The sequence below is a fragment of the Chelonus insularis genome, unplaced genomic scaffold (genome assembly GCF_013357705.1).
Source record: "Chelonus insularis isolate UGA/USDA-ARS -01 unplaced genomic scaffold, ASM1335770v1 contig_116_pilon, whole genome shotgun sequence".
In the NCBI taxonomy this organism is placed as follows: domain Eukaryota; kingdom Metazoa; phylum Arthropoda; class Insecta; order Hymenoptera; family Braconidae; genus Chelonus; species Chelonus insularis.
This window is the reverse complement of record NW_023276357.1, coordinates 132,746-152,282: the sequence shown is the minus strand read 5'-3', so window position 1 is coordinate 152,282 and position 19,537 is coordinate 132,746. Positions and strand designations below refer to the sequence as shown.

Here is a 19,537-nt window from a genome sequence, read left to right as displayed (position 1 = left end):
GCAAGTGAATACGTTGTAGAGTATCAAGTCCAGTCTTCCAATGAGTCATCGCACCCTACTGACTCGTCGAACAAAGGAATCGCAGTTGTTAGTTTTCCCAACGAGTAAACGAATTCGTATTATTTCTACTACCACTGCTCTTAATAATAATAATAATAATAATAATAATAATAATAATAATAATAATAATAATAATAATAATAATAATAATAATAAGCGTCAATTTGTCCATTACCAACAGTTGGTAACATTTATTATTGAAATGTAACAAGTTTCTAAAAAGATATAAAGAAAATCATACTTTATCGAAGATTCTCAATTTCCAAGACTTAGAAAAATACACCGAGTCTCTAGACTCTTGATTCTTTTTATTTCATTTTCTTTCCTTCAATTTCTTCTGGTTCGCTCACTTGCTTCGTTTTATTCTTCTTATTGCCAATTCTTGACTTGCCCTGCGAACTCTTTGGTTTACATTTCCTTTTGCATTCCATACTCAAGAAGAGAGATACATTGTAGGGAATATATTCCGCCTACAAGAATTTCTTGAATTATAATTATTCTCTTTTACACTTATATCAACACTTTTTCAGAGAGAAAAACCATTTTTCCACGTGTCTCATCTCCATTATTGTTGTTATTATTATTGTACGAAACACAAAAATTTTTATTATTCTTCTTACGGAAAATAATAACAGAAGATAGTTTGTTGCATGATGCACCATAGAGTTTGTGCAGTAATTTTTGCGCCGCTGATAACCGTCAAGAAATTCCCTGAGGTGGATCTTCTCGCGGTGGCTGTGTAATTCTCACGCGTTCTTCTCTTATATACACGCCGTGGCCCTAGAGGCATGTTACTATTATTATTATCATCGCAGTGTCAGTATTTTTTGTTATTTTTAAATCTAGAAATGCGCGTGAGGCGTCATAGAGTCTTCTGGCTCGCGGGACACTTGATTGCAATGTGCAGGAGAATCAACGAATGAAGGGGAAGGGGAACAAAATAATACACAAGTATGAAGGAAAAGGATGCAATACATTACGGGAAAGAATGATTGAGGGTGGGGAAAGGGGAAATGAGGAAGACAAAGACTATAACTAAGAGGATATTTTTGTTGTCCTGTATGTCCTCGCGTGCACAAGTCCATCAAGACTTGAAGCGAGTGAGATAGACCTAACCATTTATCGCTTGCACGAGACGACTTTGCTTTACGTTCATCACATCTAGACACATGATTTAACTTTTTCTTAAGATATGGTACCTTGTTTCTGTTCATACTACAGTCAAACTCCTCCAATTTTTAGACCCGTAATTTTACTTTATGTATATTAAATGTCAATATGTTATATTTTAGTCGATATGTTAACACAAGACTCTGTAATTTTTATTCTTAGAAAGATTGGGCGAAAACGTAAAAATTATATTCGCAATTAAACATTGACTTGTCGTTCACTTTTTTCAAATTATTTACGCCTACTTGATGCTTTTAGATACATGGTATGAGACAGTATTGAGGAAAAATAGAAATTTATCGTATTTCAACACTTTTCAAACGTTATTGTGTATTTGTGTCATTTGAGTTTACTAGGATTGATGAATAAAATTGTTGTGTGGTTATAAAAAATAAAAATAAAAAAATAAACGTGAAATAGATTAAATGTTAACAATAGAGTTATTCAGTCGGTATTAAAATATTTGAAGAAATACCTCGGTAGAGTTTCGATCATTGCTTTCCCATGGAGTAAATTGGAAAATGATAAATTTTATTCCCTGTAATTTAAAAGTATTTTTGTTAATATAAACAAAGCAATTTAATAATAAGTAATAACATTGATAAAAGTATTTTTGTGTTATTTTCTAAATAAGAAAACTTTTTATATTAATTATAAAAGTTAAAAATAGCCATTTTTGAAATTAAAACTACAAGTATTGACTCTTCAATTATTTAGGTTTTGTTATTTTTTTCGTATCATCGTGAATAGATTTTTATTCATACTACAAAATTCTCAATATCACTTTTTGAAATTTTAGAGCTAAATTCAATTGTGATAATAATCATTAAGTGATGGTTCTGAAGCTACTCAAATTTTTTTAATAGATTTGTTGTTCTTTAAAATTAATCAATATACCATTCTACTATACTTGAAGAAAAAAGGTGACATTTTTTCATTAGACTTTTTTTTTCGTTGAAACTGAGTTTCTAACAATCATTAAGATAGTCACTGTTGAAATCTATAAAAATTTCACTGCATTAATTTTTCAAGGATTTTTACAACTACTTTTTTAACGTCTTACATTTTTTTATCTTAGTGAAATTCAACTAGACTTTTACTACAACATAAAAAATCTTATCACTTATATCGACTACCATCAAAAGAAAAATAAAATATAAATTCAGAACTGTTAAAAACCAACAATCTTAAAGTCTTCTTTCTTTTGTGGTTTCAGTAAAAGCATTTTTTTCCTTCCATTAAATCAAAAATTTTCCAGCGTAAAATCAATAAAAAATATATACTATAAATATTGTAAAATTTCTCAATTTTATGGAAAATCTCATCATCAATTTATTAACATTGATAATTATTTTAATAATATTATTAAAATTTATTGAAACAAAAGTTGAATAAATTTTCTGACTTTAATATACCATCCTTATGGAAATAATATATTAAAATCGAAAACCCACGAAAATTGTTCACTATTGATGTAAACAAATAAAACATCAATCAGATGTGTGTCCTTTTATCTTCAACGAGGAAAACACAACACGTCCATTTGTAATGCTTGATATTATATCTATTATGCAATACGTATATACATACATACGAGGTTTATTACTTGCATACAACTGTTTAATATATCACTTCCAATTATTCTGTACAGTGTTATAAACGTGTACACGTCCGCTTGCATTAATTATCTTACACACGACATAACAGTGAATCTGTGAACAATATATTCCAAATTCGTTCATTATTTGATCGCCAACGAATGCAAAAAGAATCTTCGAAAATGTAAATACTTATAAATTTTAATCGCACGTATATTCTACATAAGAACTAACTCGATTATTATTTGACGATAAAGTTTTTCGATCGCTAACATACTTCTTTTCATCATCAAACACGCGATATAAAAGTTTAAGTTTTGAAAAACTTTTATTATTTTCTTCCTTTTTTATTCCATCTCTGAAAGTATTGCAGAAAATAATATTTCATAAATCTATACATCTGCATTCACAACAGGAGATGAATAAATAATACAATGTGTGCAAAAATATAATTTTTACGGTTCAACAACAAGTGAGATAGACATAAATAAATATTTTGTGTTTAAAAGTTATAAAAATTACACATTTGTATAAATAATGATTTTTAAATACACAAAAACAAAGCCCTCTAGTTGAAAATAATATTAAAGAGACATCATCTCAGTTCTTAAGTATAATATTCAGTGGTGGTGAACTTGATGTATATCGAAGTAAAGAGGGTAGCCGTAGGTTACAATGAAAATTTATGAGCGATATCAAATATTCCTGTCTACATCTCCGTCTTGTCTACAGTGTAGGTGGACACCTACTACCTTTAGTGCAGCGATGAATATTCGCCAACAAAATAGTGTTACGTATATTTACCCGGTATACTATGGAAAATCATAAGAGCGTAAAGTGTTCAGGGAGTCTCCAATCAATTCCCGCATTCATTTGTCATCGGTATTTTTATATTCTTTATGTTACAAAAAAATTAATGAAATCATTATTATATGATAACCTATTTTATTAACGGATAAACATTGATAAAAAAATTATTATTCTATTTCTATACGGTCACATGCTTCTCTATTATTTGTGTAAAACAGCTGACTTTATTCGCGTTTCAATGAACTCCATCGCGCATACACATTGAACAATAGTTTCTGAGTCATATATGTGTGTTATATAGCAATCGATTGGATGAGTCCGACAGGGATTTTCACTTGGCGTGGACGAATAATTATTTACAAGCATTCGGCGAGGTTTGAGCCCACTCGGGGATTTCGTTTCCAATTATTGGCAATCAACCAGAGGACGTCATCGGTAGTCCTCGATCTCGTTTCCGGTTTGTCACCTGCGTATACGCATTTTCATTCTCTCTATCACTCTATATATAACCAAAAATAACTATTATTGATTCCTTCTCACCACTTACAAAAGCTCTCAATTCTCTGAAATTGACGTAATTTCAATCTTGATTCATTTTAATTTGCTAATTCAATTATGTTTTTCCCCATATTGATCTATTTTATTATTATTATTATTATTATTATTATTTCGTTGACAAGAAAATTAGTTTTTCGTATAATTTTATGGGAAAAAATTTAAGCTTGAAAGGAAAAACATGTTGGGAAAGTTATAAAGATGGAGAAAATAAAAAAAAGGACAGCAAAAAAAGATGTGAAGGAATAGGAGAGTGCGATAATTTACCAATTTGTATGCTACTTCGTTGAAGCTGTCAACCGCGGATCGTAAAGTATGATATAAATGCGAAGCTTACATGCCGTGTCGACCAAGACGATGCTCTATATACTTGGAATAAGCTTGTGGTTAGCTACAGTTGCTAGTTGTTTAATTAAAACGAATTGCTTACGTCAGCGAGTCACGAATAATTCGAAAAAATGGAGCTCGGTGCTTAGTAGTAGGATGCTAAGAACATTTTCTTGAATATCCGCTTATCTATGCCACCCATTGCCACCTCTTGTGAATTATGGATGGTCGCGTGTTGAAGAAAAAATTGAAAAATAATCTTTAAACTTACAAAAATTTATCAAACTGTATTTTTTTTTTATTGGGATATTAGAATGTGCTTTAGATATTATACTTGTGCTTAAATAAACAATAAAAATCAAACAAAAATTAGTGGAAAGTAAAAAATCATAATTTACTTATTAAGTAACCAACTTTCTAGTAAATAATAATGCATGACTCAACATATTTTCATCTTTTAAAATGAATTCGATGGTGGTAGCGATCTATTTTTTTCACAAGTAAAAAATTGGCCGACACTTTGTAGCTGCTTAAGAAAGAATGCACTTTTTATTTCCTCAATATAATCCAGAAATTACTACATCATTGCTATATCATGGCAGAGAAAATTTAATTTATGTTCGATATTAATACGAATGTAATTTAGTTAAACAAGTTATGATTGACGTAAATCATAATTTATTCTGTAAGTTTAATTCCAATTTTGAGTTGAGCTAGTTTACTAGTAACAACTCAGTACAAATTTACATTAAAATAATTAATTTCTAAATCATTAATAACTGTTTGGTATTACTAAACACTTTTTATTTACTCAACAATATTCGATTACTATATTATTAATTATACCCAACTCATGTCAGCCGATGAAAACTATTTTTGATTATTTATTATGGATTATAAAAAAATGCTATTTCAAATTCTCGTACACATTATATAAGTTTTATAAAACCTCATTAATTACATTTTGCTAATAAATTCTAAGTTCAAATATATCTATTTGATCTCTATCTAAATGATATATTAGTAAATCATTATTTACAGGTGTACATGTTAAAACTGAAATAAAAAATTCAATCAAATTATTTCATTCCAATATTAATCGAAATAAACTTCGAGTTAATTAGAATTTTTTAAAATGGTTGATTTCTATCAAAACTATCCCAAAATTAATAGAGATGTAATTTTAGTACTAATTTAATCTTCTAATTTGATCCATACAACTTTGAAATGAGTTTACTGATAAGTCTTATGCAGAGGTGATTTCAACTTTGCTAAATCATTTATTAAACGAGGAATTTAACGTGTGCTATCTATAAAAGTTTAGATTCACAAAAAACATTTTTGATGTTTATCAATCCAGCGTTTTTTTTCTGCAATCAACGTGTCTCAATTATAAATATATTTTATTAATTATAATGAGATTTTCTGAACCTATACAATTAACGACGAGAATTCCTTTGTAAATACAACTGTTTTTCATATAGTTTTTAATTTAATTTTTATTTAAAAATCAATAAAATAGTCTGAAATGTTACAGAAATAATTGGAGCATTTTTATATTAATAAAATATTCATTAAAATAATAATGACGTGAATGGAAATTTCGTATTTGACCTAAACTGACTTGACGATATTTGTTGATAAATCTTTTATAGAGGTAAATTTAATAGATGGTCTATATGTGACGCGATCACAAGACTGCCTTGACGCGTGCCAACTATCTCGCTTATCAATTAAACACCACCAAGCATCCCGCTGGTATCGATCCTCTATCCAACCACGTTCTCACCACTTGTGAAAGTGAACTTGGAATTGTCTCCAATGAATAATGAACTTGACACAGAATTCGTTGTTAATTTTTTCTCTTAAATTATATTTTGATTGGTTATATTATCTTCCTGGCTTAAGTACACACATCTACTGTGCTCATAGACAGTGGAAAGAAATGCTAATGTTCCAGTTGAAAAGTCTTGCCTAGAGTTATACCAGTAACATGTGTTCTATACTCTATTGGCATATTCAAGCAAAAACCACTTCAGTCTCTAACGGAAATCGAAGAGCTCGTAATTCAGTAGACTACACCCTTCAATTTTCCCTACGGCAATGCTTTACTGAAGAATTTTGTCCTAGAATGCCACCTCAAATGGAAAACCCGAAAATTCCATCGTAAGTTTGCAGAGAGACCTTCTAAAGACATTCTAGATCTCCAAATACTTCAATTGAAGTCGTCATAAGGTCTCAAGAGGAATGAGACAGGAGGGTTGTAACATCCATGTCGTTCCCTTCTTCTATCGATATCTTTAATAAAATTTATTGTTTCCTATCAGCTCTATTTTTATTCTCTGCCTTTTTTCTGATACATTCTAATTGCCAAAATGTTAGGATCCATATCTGAGTTCTCAAAAGTCCTTAAATTGCCTTCGATATTCTTTCAATGGAATTATGATATATCTGTTAAAAGTTTTATTCTGCAATTGCTTTGAAATTACTTTGCGTCCATATTAAAACATAAAAATTTATTTGCTTCTTGAAGACAGCTATTGAGACTATTTTATAAATAAATTGATGTTATTGCTGCACTGAAAGCAATGATGGTTACATTTTTCTAGCACTGCATAGCATTTTGAGAAATAAAATTTAAACACAATCAATTATTCATTTATTATTATTTTTTGTAAAAAAATTTTTTTTCCTGACAAACTTTGCACTAACTTTAAAATGTAATAATGGTGACTATGTCGATTAGTTGGAGTAGATGTACCGTTTATGACCACTTAAAATTTTTAGTTAATATAAAAAAACTTTGAAAAATGCAACTTAATTTCAAAAATGTTTTTGCAAAAATTTATTCCTAAAATAGCAAAAAAATTATATAATTTCTAATCCGCTTCACATCGGAAAAAAATATTAAATTTCAGTTTGAAAAATATTATTTTTTCATATCACCTTATCGATTTATGGATGATAAAAAGCTGTCATAGCTCTATTATAATGATTATCCCAGCACAGAGTTTCAAATTACTATTGAATATACATTTTCTTTTTTCTTTTTTTACATACCTTTGTACATAGTCCGGTATGTATGTATTGAAGTTAACAACATCCTATTAACGGACAACAAATGGCCTACCATCGGGCTGGAATGAAGCGAAACAAAAAAAAAAGCAAAAGGATAATTAAAGATAAAATTACAGCATGATAAGAAAAAAAAACATTGTTTTAAAGATACTCGAAAATACTGAAGTATTATTTCCTACGATGTTCTGCTACATATGGGTCTAAAGTTGAACGAGTGTGTTAAGCAACGGCAAGAAAGTCTATAGAGGTATTCAGGGGGATGAGTAGCATGTGGGCAACCAACAATAGCGTTTCCCTCTTACGCCCTAGCTTCCGTATTGCGTTACTCCAGCCATTAAAGCCGAGTCCTTTGTTGCCAACGAGGGTAGTTGAGCGCTGGGTGTAGAATTAAGCGCGAACAAACCCCAGCTACAATCGCTCCAAATGTATACTAGTAGGTATACATATACTAAAGGTGCATCAGAGAACTATGGGACCAATGAAAGACTCGTTAGATACTTGCTTCTCAACTATGCACGTAATTGTTGGGTTAGTTTATAATTAAAATGACCAGCCTGCGTACTTATTAAACCGTTTCTTCAGCTAAACATCTATTTTAATTTGTATTTCTCCTAAATAGTATAGAGCTATCAGGGTAAGTCAATTTGTCTTTCGACAAAGACCATTGGCTAATTTTCACTAACTCAGAGGACACACTCATATATATTTGCTCAAGTGCGGGATGAGTTTAGGTCGAGCCAAAAGGGTGAAAGCCACGAGACCGTCACCTCTTTATATTTCTCATCTCCTTATTCTCCAGTTTGTGTCCTCTTGTCTCATGATAATCGTTAGCGCCACAGGTGTGCGCCAAGTCCCTATTTCACAAGATCTCGACGATCTGAGAGTACCTTGTTGGTAATCCTCACTACTCTGTTGGCAAAGACCAGCGGTGATATCGTTGAGAATTTACTTAGCTGCGTTGGAAGTATATACAAGTTGAAATATTGTCGAAGGTATTAGAATAATCATCATCATCATCATCATCATCATCAGTGCTGCTGCTAAGTTATATAAATTGCCTCATTTTTTGGGATCTATCTTTCTCTTTCTGTTTTGATATCTCATGTAAAAAATGGCTCGACGCTTAAGAGAAGCTTCTTTAAGTCATACATAAACCACCAAGTATCATTAGAAACTGCCAACCTTAGTATTGACCTCCAAGGTCGAAGACATTAATTATTTGATTAATGTAATTGAACTTGCTCTCGGCAAATGACTTTTATTTTTTCAAATTAATCTTTTCCGGTTGTTGAATGGAACCATAAATCAATCTCTTTAATCAGTGAAATAAAAATATAACATATCATATAAAGTGTGTACAAAAGAAAAATTTTATTTGATGATTGTAAATTTTTTTTACCAACCTTATTCCAAAGAATATGCTGTTCTCTTAGAAAGAAAAAATTTCAATGTCAGCACAGGCGTAGACTCGCACTTGGCGTGAGAATCTCGTCACAAATAAATTCTCTACTGGTGGATTTTTAACGACGTGATGTTGTGAATGTAACGGCGGGCTTTGTGTTGTGAGTCATCGTGCTCGCGCGACCGGTCAAACGGTGCTTGAACCGCAGTTCCCACTCTTAGATTGTTATATGGGGAGTGAACACATGCTTGAGTAAACGTCTCTCTTTACTGCTACAAACTAAACCTTGAGTAGAACGTCAAGTGACTCATACAACATGCTACTGACGATCACGATGATGATGATAACATGTTGTAATCTTGGACGTGTTTTTAACGCAAATTTATAATTGACAACGGTAACGGAAAAATAATAAATCCACCTTGTGCAATCGTATCGGCAATTGGCTTTTAATAAGATCGAAGGAAACTCATCAGTAATTGAATTTCGTAATGGAGATTGCTCCACCTGGCATGCTAATATTTTATAATATCCGGCAAGCATATTTGAGTTTGGTTTGTCAACGAGGGCGTGAGAAGCGGAAGCTTCGAGAATCGATATCGCCCGACTTCGATAACCAACACACTACTCGTCCGGATGGTGACCTTCCGCCGCCAACTGAACGAGTACAGTGACCCCTCTCAGCAACGACTACGTCTTCTTTCTTCTCTCTTGCACATTCGAGTCTCCTCGTTTCATCTATTTGCGTGTCTCTCTGTATATACATATCCTATCTGCTGCTCTCTCTTGGACTCGTAAAATTTCTGCAGCGGAACGGCCGCACAGCATCCGGAAACGTCGCGGGCGGCATACGCTAGGCGCTCACACGGTCACGCTCTATGGACTTTAGCAATGGAAAATTCAGGGGCATTCAACAAATCTTCCGTGGTTCTCATTGCTATATAGATATGTGTTGCATTATTTTTTGCTCAAATATCAATACTCGGTCCTCATTGTTATGGTAATATTGGTTTGAAGTTACTTTTTGTGATTTTAATTGTGAGAAATTAGCAATGTGTGTTCGCTATATCGTTTCTTTTTGTTTCATGCTCTTATAATGGATTTTTTAAATGCAACGTATTTTTTGTAAAAAAATTAATTCTTTCGAATTTTAATATTTAAATTTGTAATAAATTTCTAACTTAAACTCTGTAATAATCGTTTTGAATTATTAACATTCTTTTCTCGTACTTCTGGGAATATTTTAATGTGAATGACTGAACAAAAATACAAACCACCTCGAAATATATTAATATTAACCCAAGAAATAATTTTTTCTATTACTGTCATCCCTTTCTAATTAATAAATTGATTTTTTTAATGTAGCTAAACTCGAAGTAAAAGTTTCTCTCGATTTTTGGTTGCTGATTTTTATCGCGAATTACGTTTTTTTATTAGTTCAAAGTAACAAAGAATCTAGTGAGATTGCACGAAAAGTTTTATTGATCCCGACAGTCGCTGTCTCGTTACCACTACTATATCCTTTCGCTTTTCATTCGAATCAAGTATTTTTCTCCACTATTACATCGCTGCTGTTAAACATGTACATGCATGCACATATCCATCCAATGCCGGTATTCAAAAATTGATGGATTATACGTCAAACTCAATAACCAATATTCGAAAAAAGAATTTTTAAATAAATTTTATTAATTACAAATAATTAATTAGTGAAAGGGATGACGTTTATCATTAGCTATAACTAAGCGTTTCATCATTATGTTAGATACAGTATTGATCCGACTTAGTGTTAGGAGATTCCATGTAATTCTGTAGAGCTGCTCAGATGGTCTGTGCCGAATGACGCGTTGTTAATGACTTTGATGATTGCGATGTTTGCTATTGATTTTCCAGCTTGTCGTCGGAATTACGTTTTGCATACCGGGTGATCGAATTGCTGATTTCTTTGTTTCCAATGACAGCAATAATAATAATAATAGCTATAAAAATGATAGAGAATGTTATTATAATGATTTCAAAAAAATAACAACAATGATAATAATAAAAAAGTAAAAAAAATAATAATTTTGATGATAAAAATATCTAATAATAATTTAACAGAAAAATATAATGAAATGAATAAAAAACTCTTATTCTTTCTGGTTGAATTTTGATGAAAAAATAGTGTTCCGAAAGCAATATTTTTTTTATTAATAATATCTTCTATAAATCCTGTGGAATAAATAAAACATTAAGTAGCATAAACAAGTAATATGATAGATTGTAAGTGAGAAGGTAGACCAAGTGGTGGTTTGATGCAAAAACAAGTCACCCAGTAGACGACGACTACAAACGCACAATCGAGCTGCGTCAGAAGGGCGATGCACTGTCGGGGTTGTCGCGGCGAGGAAGAGAGTTGTCGGGGTGTAGTAGACTCTCCCTCTCTCGCTGTTGCTGTTCACCGGCGTCGGTTCGCGGCGTCCTATTCCGTCGACGTTGGTAGTTCTCTACTAGTACATACTGATGCGGGGGTTGGAACGGTCGATGCGGTGTCGCCATGGCAACCAGACGCGTCGTCCCTCGCCATGGGGTGCATTCAACCAGGGGGAAAGGCGTGCAAGCCATTGCCGGATGAATCGCAAGGGACGCAGAGAGCTCACTCCATCTCGTTCTCGCTTATTCATTCGTTCTCCATGTTCTTCTTGCCAACTTTCACAACCTTCCTCGTTACCTCCCCTGCAAGCTCTTCTCTCCCACTACTTACTCCGAAAATCGAATCGACGTTGGAAAGAACACACGTCGCGTCGAGGTTATGGTCCACGTATCAAGGTTTCCTCCTGATTTTCAAGGTTCCAAGGTCGACATTTTTATATAAAAAATATCGTCAATTGAAAGAGATTAACTGTATTAGATTTTTCCACTCTCTCATCAACTGAACTAGAGTTGGAACAATTTATTAAACTTTTCATAATAAGACTGTAAACTCAGCTGCTTTATAAAACTCATTTCTATGAAAATATATCGTAATTTATCATTTGATAGTTAAAAATTTTTTTTCTTCCATGCTTTTGTTTTTAGAATCGAATTGTTAATATAACTAAAAATTTTAAAAAACACGATATGAAAAAGTGATTGAATATTTTTTCTTTTGCGTAAAAATATGTTTGTCATGACGAAAATGTTAAGCACTTTTGTCGGAGAGAGAAAAAACGCGCCCTTATAGGCGCCAGAGCATAAAATCCCATATCTTAGAAGGTCAACCTTGAACATGGTAAAAAAAAAAAAGTAGACGTAGCTAATCGAATAGAAACTCGTAAATAAGGGACAAGAAAACTGATTATATTAAATTGGGCCGGTTGAATGGATTACGTCGGAATAAGCATTATTATTTATATCATATATTCCAAGCTTTATAAGCAATCTTAAGGTAATTTGTTCAATATTATGATATTGTTTAGTTTCAAATGGTATCAATACTATAAAGACATCAGCAAAGAGAAAAAACTTTTTCCTAACTTCCTAACTATTGTAAAACAAACCATATTATTTCTTAATAATCCATAACTGTAAGAGAATAATAATTATTGTAACAATGATTCTAAAAAAATCTTGTAAATCATTTAATTTAAAATAAATTTTAACAATAATTAATTGATCAATAAACACCAATGACATAAAATATAACTCATGTTTTTATACAAAAGTAGTTTTTTAAAGAAAATATAAAAAATTCATTATTTTATTTATAATATCTTGTAACAATACTTTTCTTATAATAAAAATATTTTTCAACAATTTGTCTCTGTGAAAAATCGAATGATGATGTTACTAGAAAATGGAACATGATTTCTAAATCTTTTTCAATTCACGATTCAATAATACTAACATTAATGACATTTGTTAATACCAATCAATCAATAAAACATTGTTTGGCCAATTTCTAAATTATCAGATTTAATCTAATAATAAACTTATCAAATACAATTGTATGACTAAAAATTAAATGATAATAAAAGTAAAAAATTGAATATTCCAACACTAATTTAGTATTATTAAAATTTGTGGAAATAATTAATTCTGGCTATTCGTGATGGTAGCACAATAACAACTTTTTACACTTTATTTAAAATGTTTCAATTATTAATGGTCTATTGACGGCCCATAGTCCTTTTAATTGAAAATACATTTTTTATGTCTACCTAAATATAATCGAGAATTCATTTATGCATAACACTGATTTATTTTTAATTCAATTTTCAGTTGGAAAGAAACAATGAAAATTCGTCCTATTATATTTTATATGATGATAAATTTTTTAATAAATATGCTGGGAATTCAACATTAATATTCAAATTATATCTCTTAACTCAATGAATCCAATGAAATTATCCGTGAGCTTCCAGCCGAGTGATCAGACCCGACAAATGTAATATTCCTAATGTTCTAAAATACACAGGCCATCTACACATGAATATAACCATACTTTGTTAAAGCTGGCTATAAGTAGGTAGAAGCATATCTCCTTTGATGTATTTCAATTCCAACGACAATGTATATAAAGTATATCCAAAAGAATATTGACTTTTATTTGATTTCTAATATCATAGAAAATGTCTTTGCGAATTTACAAATGTGGAATAAAACTAAAATTGTCGAAGAGAGGCGAGAGACCATTCAGCAATCCCCACGCATATATCGATCCATCTATAGAGGGTAGACTTTCTAGGGGTTAGAAGGAACGAACACGAAGAAAAAATAAAAGACGAGCTTTTTTTAACATAGTCTATGGTAATGATAGTATACTCGGCAACCAGATACTTTTTAATACTGCTGTTATAGCAGTCGTTTATTACAGACTTTACTAACAAAAAGAATAACAGCTGAAGTGAAAAAAAAGTTGAGACAAGATCAGAGCTTGTGATTTGCTTGATTACAGCCATAAAATACACCAAAGTTTGTGAACCTTCACAAGTGTCTCGAATCATTTGACAAAGGACAAAAAGAATATCTGGCAAAAATAACAATACAAATTTCGAAAATCATATACGCATCATTTTTTGAAAAGTATCAAAATTGGTACAAGTAGATATGAGGGTTAAAAAAATAATAAAAAAAAATGAAAAGAAGAGCAGAGCGTATAATACATAAAATACATCAATTTCTCGACAACTGCGGAAATACTATTTTGAAATAACGAGTTTTCCTGTTGCCTCGAGCTGTTTCACCACGCACAGATATATGCACCGACATTTGTCTCTGACAAACATATTAATCTATTTTTATGTGACAATATTATATTTTTTAATTCTAAAAAATATAAATGGATTGAAGTGTACATTCATGAAATAATATACTAATTAGTTTTATAAGACGCCCATGAAATAAAAAATAATTTTGCGATTAAAATAAAAGTTTAGTCAATTCCAGGAATGTTGCAATGAATAAATAGTAACAGTGGAATTAATAGAATGTTTGCATTCTGGCCTCGACGTTTTATACTCCCTGGAAAAAGTAATCTCAAGGTCTCTAGCTATTTCTTTCTCTGTTCACTCTTCTTCTCTTACATATACATACAAAATAAAATCTCGAAATTTCCTGGAACCAGTTAAAGTACCTGTCCACAGAGTTTAATCCCATTTCACGTCCACAGAGTCGCTAGATGAAGTATTATTTTACCATAAGAGACAACCAAAATAGTTGACATGTAACCTGGGCGATAGTAAGAGAAGAAGGTACTAGAGGAGTCTATGCAAAGCTTATACCACGCCAAATGCGGTTACATCTGCGTTGGGCTTTGCGATCCGGCAAGTCAGTATACTTAAAGTACCTTGCCAAGCGATGCGGCAAGATGGAGTCGTTAAATTCAGCACATAAACTTGAGTGGAAAAAAAAAACTAGCGAATGAACCATTGGAAAAAAAGTCTATTTGTTCTAAATGTTTCTTGCCATACTACTATTCTACTATTTGAATGGAAATAATCTGCAACATTTTAAATTAAAATAACAGGTTTATTGGCACTTGATTAAGCAGAGTTTGTAGTTGAAAACGACTTTTAATTCAATATCATTATGTACTTAACAATAATAATTATTTAAAAATATCAAGAAGAAGTGGTCGTAATAGTTAAAGTGGTAGGGAAAGGTAGTAATGATAATAGTAGATGTAGTTTGCAGTCTACAATAACTGGAGCAGAATGAGTTTGGATGCTTAAGACATACTGTAGTTGAGTAGTTGTAGAATCAGGTAGCAGAAGGAGCTCAAGTAGTTTCTTCTTTTCAACGTAAATAAGAGGAAGGAAGACTAGAGAAAGAGATAAAGATGCCAAGAAATGAGAGAATGTCTAGATAAGAGGGGAAGAGTAAGAAGAAGAATAAGAGTAGACTTTTGAAGGAAAGGATGTCACACCAGTCTATGTTTCATTCTGAAATTTTATTCAAAAAGACACTCAAGTTTATGAGTTGAAGTGTGCAGCAAGTAGCAGGAAACTTTTCGAAGGGTATTCACACAGTTCAGGGTGGTTTGTCATTGTTAGAAATTTCAAAAACAATTGTTTTCATGCAAATGTTACCTTTATCTGCTACATACATTTACTATAAGTCACTTCTACTTATACTTTAAAGCATCTGAAGATTGTTCTGCGAATTGTGGAACATTAACCTCTTGTATCTCTGTGTTGCATCGAAATTCCTGCACGAAGGTCGAAAGCCCTGCACGCGCATAAACATATACGAGCTCACGAAGCGAAACAAGTCTTACCACAAGTCTTTCTTCCTAGAGATGACCACGGCGGTTGGTCTTTGTGTCAGCTTCGGCTTCCTTCTTTCTCAGAAAAAAGCCAGCGACGATCGTCCTCATGGCCCATCGCTGCCACCGTAAATTTACCGGGTGTTCTGGGACTGTTAAGTGCTCAGGATAGCTCAAGAGAAGAGAGAGTTAATTCAATGGCGATGAGTGGGAGGAGGAAAGGCCGATAACCTTCAGGCTTGTGACCTTGGTCTTTAACCACTCCTCTTTGGTCTCTCTCGTTCGCAGGATGTTGGCGCTCTCGGGTGAAACATGGCTTGGCTTGAGCGATTTAATTAAAGGGTCGAGGATCTTCAGTGGGTGGAGGGGAATATTCAATACAAAGTCATTTCACGCGTGGGAATAGTCTTTGGGAGTGTTTGAATTTTCTCCAGTCAATTTAATCTGTCTAAACATGACAAAAACATCTCTATTCTATACAAATATTTATTTCTCTTTTTCATAACTAATAATTATTTAATAAGCTAATGTGTGTTATTGATTTTTTTTGTTACAGGGATGCCGGTTGACTGAAGATGGCCTCCCCGACACCCTCGTTGGAATCTCGTGCAAATTCCCTCGGCTCCCTGGTTTCGTTATCCCCGCTGACTGTGAGCGGGAGCTCACCACCTGCAAGCGATTCTGCGATCTGTGACGTCGACAGTTGCGATATCTGCCTGGACTCAGGCAAACCGGGCGACGGATCCTGTCACTGTCGTTTCGGCCGTGGAGTAAGGTGCACTGGCTGCAAATCTACCGAGTCAGACGCTGTAGCGCGTTGCTTTGACTGCAATAATTTTCTTTGTCCTAATTGCGTCATGGCACATCAATTTATGCATTGCTTTGAGGGTCATCGGGTTCTCAATCTTGGTGAACAGAAAATTGAATCAAATGCTGAAAATAGAACAAATCTTGTTATAACTGGTGGTAATGGTACCAATGGTGAAAAAGCTCTCTTCTGTCCAAGACACAAAACTGAATTATTCAAGTATTTTTGTCGTGCCTGCACTGTACCAGTATGCAAAGAGTGTACCATTTCTGATCATCCAGGTCCTCTGCATGACTGTACTCACATTTCTGAGGCTGGACCACAACAGCTAGAAGCAGTTGCAAGAACAGTAGCTGATTGCCGAGCAAAAGCAGCTGACGTTCGTGCTGCAGTTAAGGCAGCTGACCACGGTGCTGCCAGACTTCAAGTTCAGTACCACAAAGCTCAAAATGAAATTAATGATACGTTCCAGTTTTATCGGTCAATGTTAGAAGAACGTAAACAAGAATTGTTAAAAGAATTAGAGTCTGTTTTTTCAGCTAAACAAATTTCTCTCGGTGTTGTTACACAAAAAGCTAGTGAAATGGCGGATAAAATTCAACAAACTTGTGATTTTGTTGACAAATTAACCAAGTATACAACAGTTACTGAAGTTCTCATGGTAAAGAAATTTCTAGATTCAAAACTTCAACTGTTGCTTAGTTATACGCCTGACTTTTCCAATCAGTCTGCCGATTTAGAATTTGTAAGCAACTATCAAGCTATTCAAGTGGGTGTAAGAAATACCTTCGGTTACGTTCGCAGTAGTACAGACAGTAATAATGTTGGACCCAGTAAACAACCACCAATTGCAAGACCAACTGCATTATCTAATGGAAATACAAGTAGTAATGCTAGCAGTGGACCTGGCAGTGCTGGATCACTTGGAGGTTTACTTCTGGATCGACCCTACAGTAATGGCCTCGTATCAACTAACTCGACTTGTGCATCATCAACTTCACCCTCATCGTTTGAAAGCAACGTCATCTCCAAGAGGTTCAGTTCAGTCAACAGTCTTGGACCGTTCTCTACGACTATCACCGATCTAAACCTCAACGGGATGAGTAATCCGTATGAGAAGTGGAGCAATGGCGGAAGTGATGCTTACTCAGTAACCACGAACGACCATTTCTCAATTCCGAGCACGAATGGCCATTCGGCCGACTCCGTCCTCGATCTTACATCGAAACTAATGTCCGCTACGGCGATATTCCCACCCAAGTCACAAATCAAACGCCAGAAGATGATTTATCACTGCAAGTTTGGTGAGTTTGGAGTAATGGAAGGACAATTTACAGAGCCTTCGGGTGTTGCGGTTAATTCACAGAATATCATAGTTGCTGACACAAACAACCATAGAATTCAGATTTTTGATAAAGAAGGAAGATTCAAGTTTCAATTTGGTGAATGTGGTAAACGTGATGGACAACTTCTCTATCCGAACAGAGTCGCCGCCGTTCGACCTTCAGGTGATATAATCGTTACTGAACGATCGCCAACACATCAAATACAAATTTATAACCAGTATGGACAGTTTGTTCGTAAGTTTGGAGCTAATATTTTACAGCATCCACGTGGTGTAACTGTAGATTCAAAAGGACGTATTGTTGTGGTTGAGTGTAAAGTTATGAGAGTCATAATATTTGACCAAGCAGGAAATGTACTTCAAAAGTTTGGTTGCTCAAAGCATCTAGAGTTTCCTAATGGTGTAGTAGTCAACGACAAGCAAGAGATATTCATCAGTGATAATAGAGCACACTGTGTCAAAGTATTCAATTATGATGGTGCTTATTTGCGGCAAATTGGTGGTGAGGGAATTACAAACTACCCAATTGGTGTTGGCATCAATGCAGCTGGAGAGATTCTCATCGCTGACAATCACAACAACTTCAATTTGACCATCTTCACTCAAGACGGCCAACTGGTGTCAGCACTCGAAAGCAAAGTCAAACATGCTCAATGCTTTGATGTGGCGCTAATGGACGACGGTTCAGTTGTACTTGCCAGCAAGGATTATCGTCTTTACATTTACCGGTATGTCCAAGTGCCTCCCATAGTTATGTAGAGTCGAAGATGATGGGCTCAAACTCATCGAGATTGTTCAACTACTCTCCAAAACTCTCCAAAGATGAAGGAGAATAAGCAATCGAATAATGTTGAGTTGAGCTCTTCTACTACTACTACCACCTCGTCTTGTCCATCATCGACACAAGGATCAATCAAGACAGACGATAAATTTAAGCTTCACCGAATCAATCAACGCTTTAATCATCTACCTTTCTCTCCCATCGGTTTTCCACCACGGTGGTCCTCATCCACCGCTACAAAGTTCAACGATTCCAAGCGCAAGTGCAAACTTGATCGCAGCATTATCAACGAGTCAACCATCCACCCAGAAACTTGTCGACGACCACAATTTAATTTAGCCAGTAATCTTACACAAAATGCTGGTTACAACGATATGACGTGGGGCGCCAGGGATTCTTAGCAGCATCACGACATCTCGTCATTGTTCCATTATTTACGCAGTGTACGGATTAAGCCTACAGAATTTGCATCTGCACTTATACATGATATTGATGAAAGCGAGAATGAAAGAGAGTGAGAGTATCCTTGATAAACGCACAAGATGCTCGAAAAAAAAACTACTGAAATAAATTAATGATGTAAAATATTAAAAGAAAGAAAGGCGGACTCGGTCACGACCGAGATACACGTACACACGCGCGAAACTTACTTGTTAATGTTGTTATAACTGAAAATACTGTTGTTGTTGTTTAGTTGTAGAGCTCGCCGCCGCTAGTCACTTTCCCTAATTCCTTTCATCCCTCTCTGATTGCCATCATTCCACAGATCCAAGTTTACTGGATTTCTCGTTTGTTTTAACAAAGCAATATGCAAGTTAACGTAACCACTTTATGTGGTACAATACAAATATTCCAGTGAAACTTGATTCTAATTGTCCT

At 33.7% G+C, this 19,537-nt stretch overlaps 1 protein-coding gene across 2 annotated transcripts in view; it reads left to right on the top strand.

Annotated features, from left to right (window-relative positions):
- brat (brain tumor) overlaps window positions 1–19,251 on the top strand; it is a 37,641-nt gene extending 18,390 nt beyond the window's left edge. For both annotated transcript variants that reach the window (XM_035078475.1, XM_035078484.1), the window contains one exon: window positions 16,281–19,251. In XM_035078475.1, the coding sequence (XP_034934366.1) occupies window positions 16,300–18,636 (2,337 nt within the window). In that variant the 5' untranslated portion in view covers window positions 16,281–16,299 and the 3' untranslated portion in view covers window positions 18,637–19,251. The remainder of the gene's footprint in view (window positions 1–16,280) is intronic.
- Window positions 19,252–19,537: the final 286 nt, after the last annotated feature.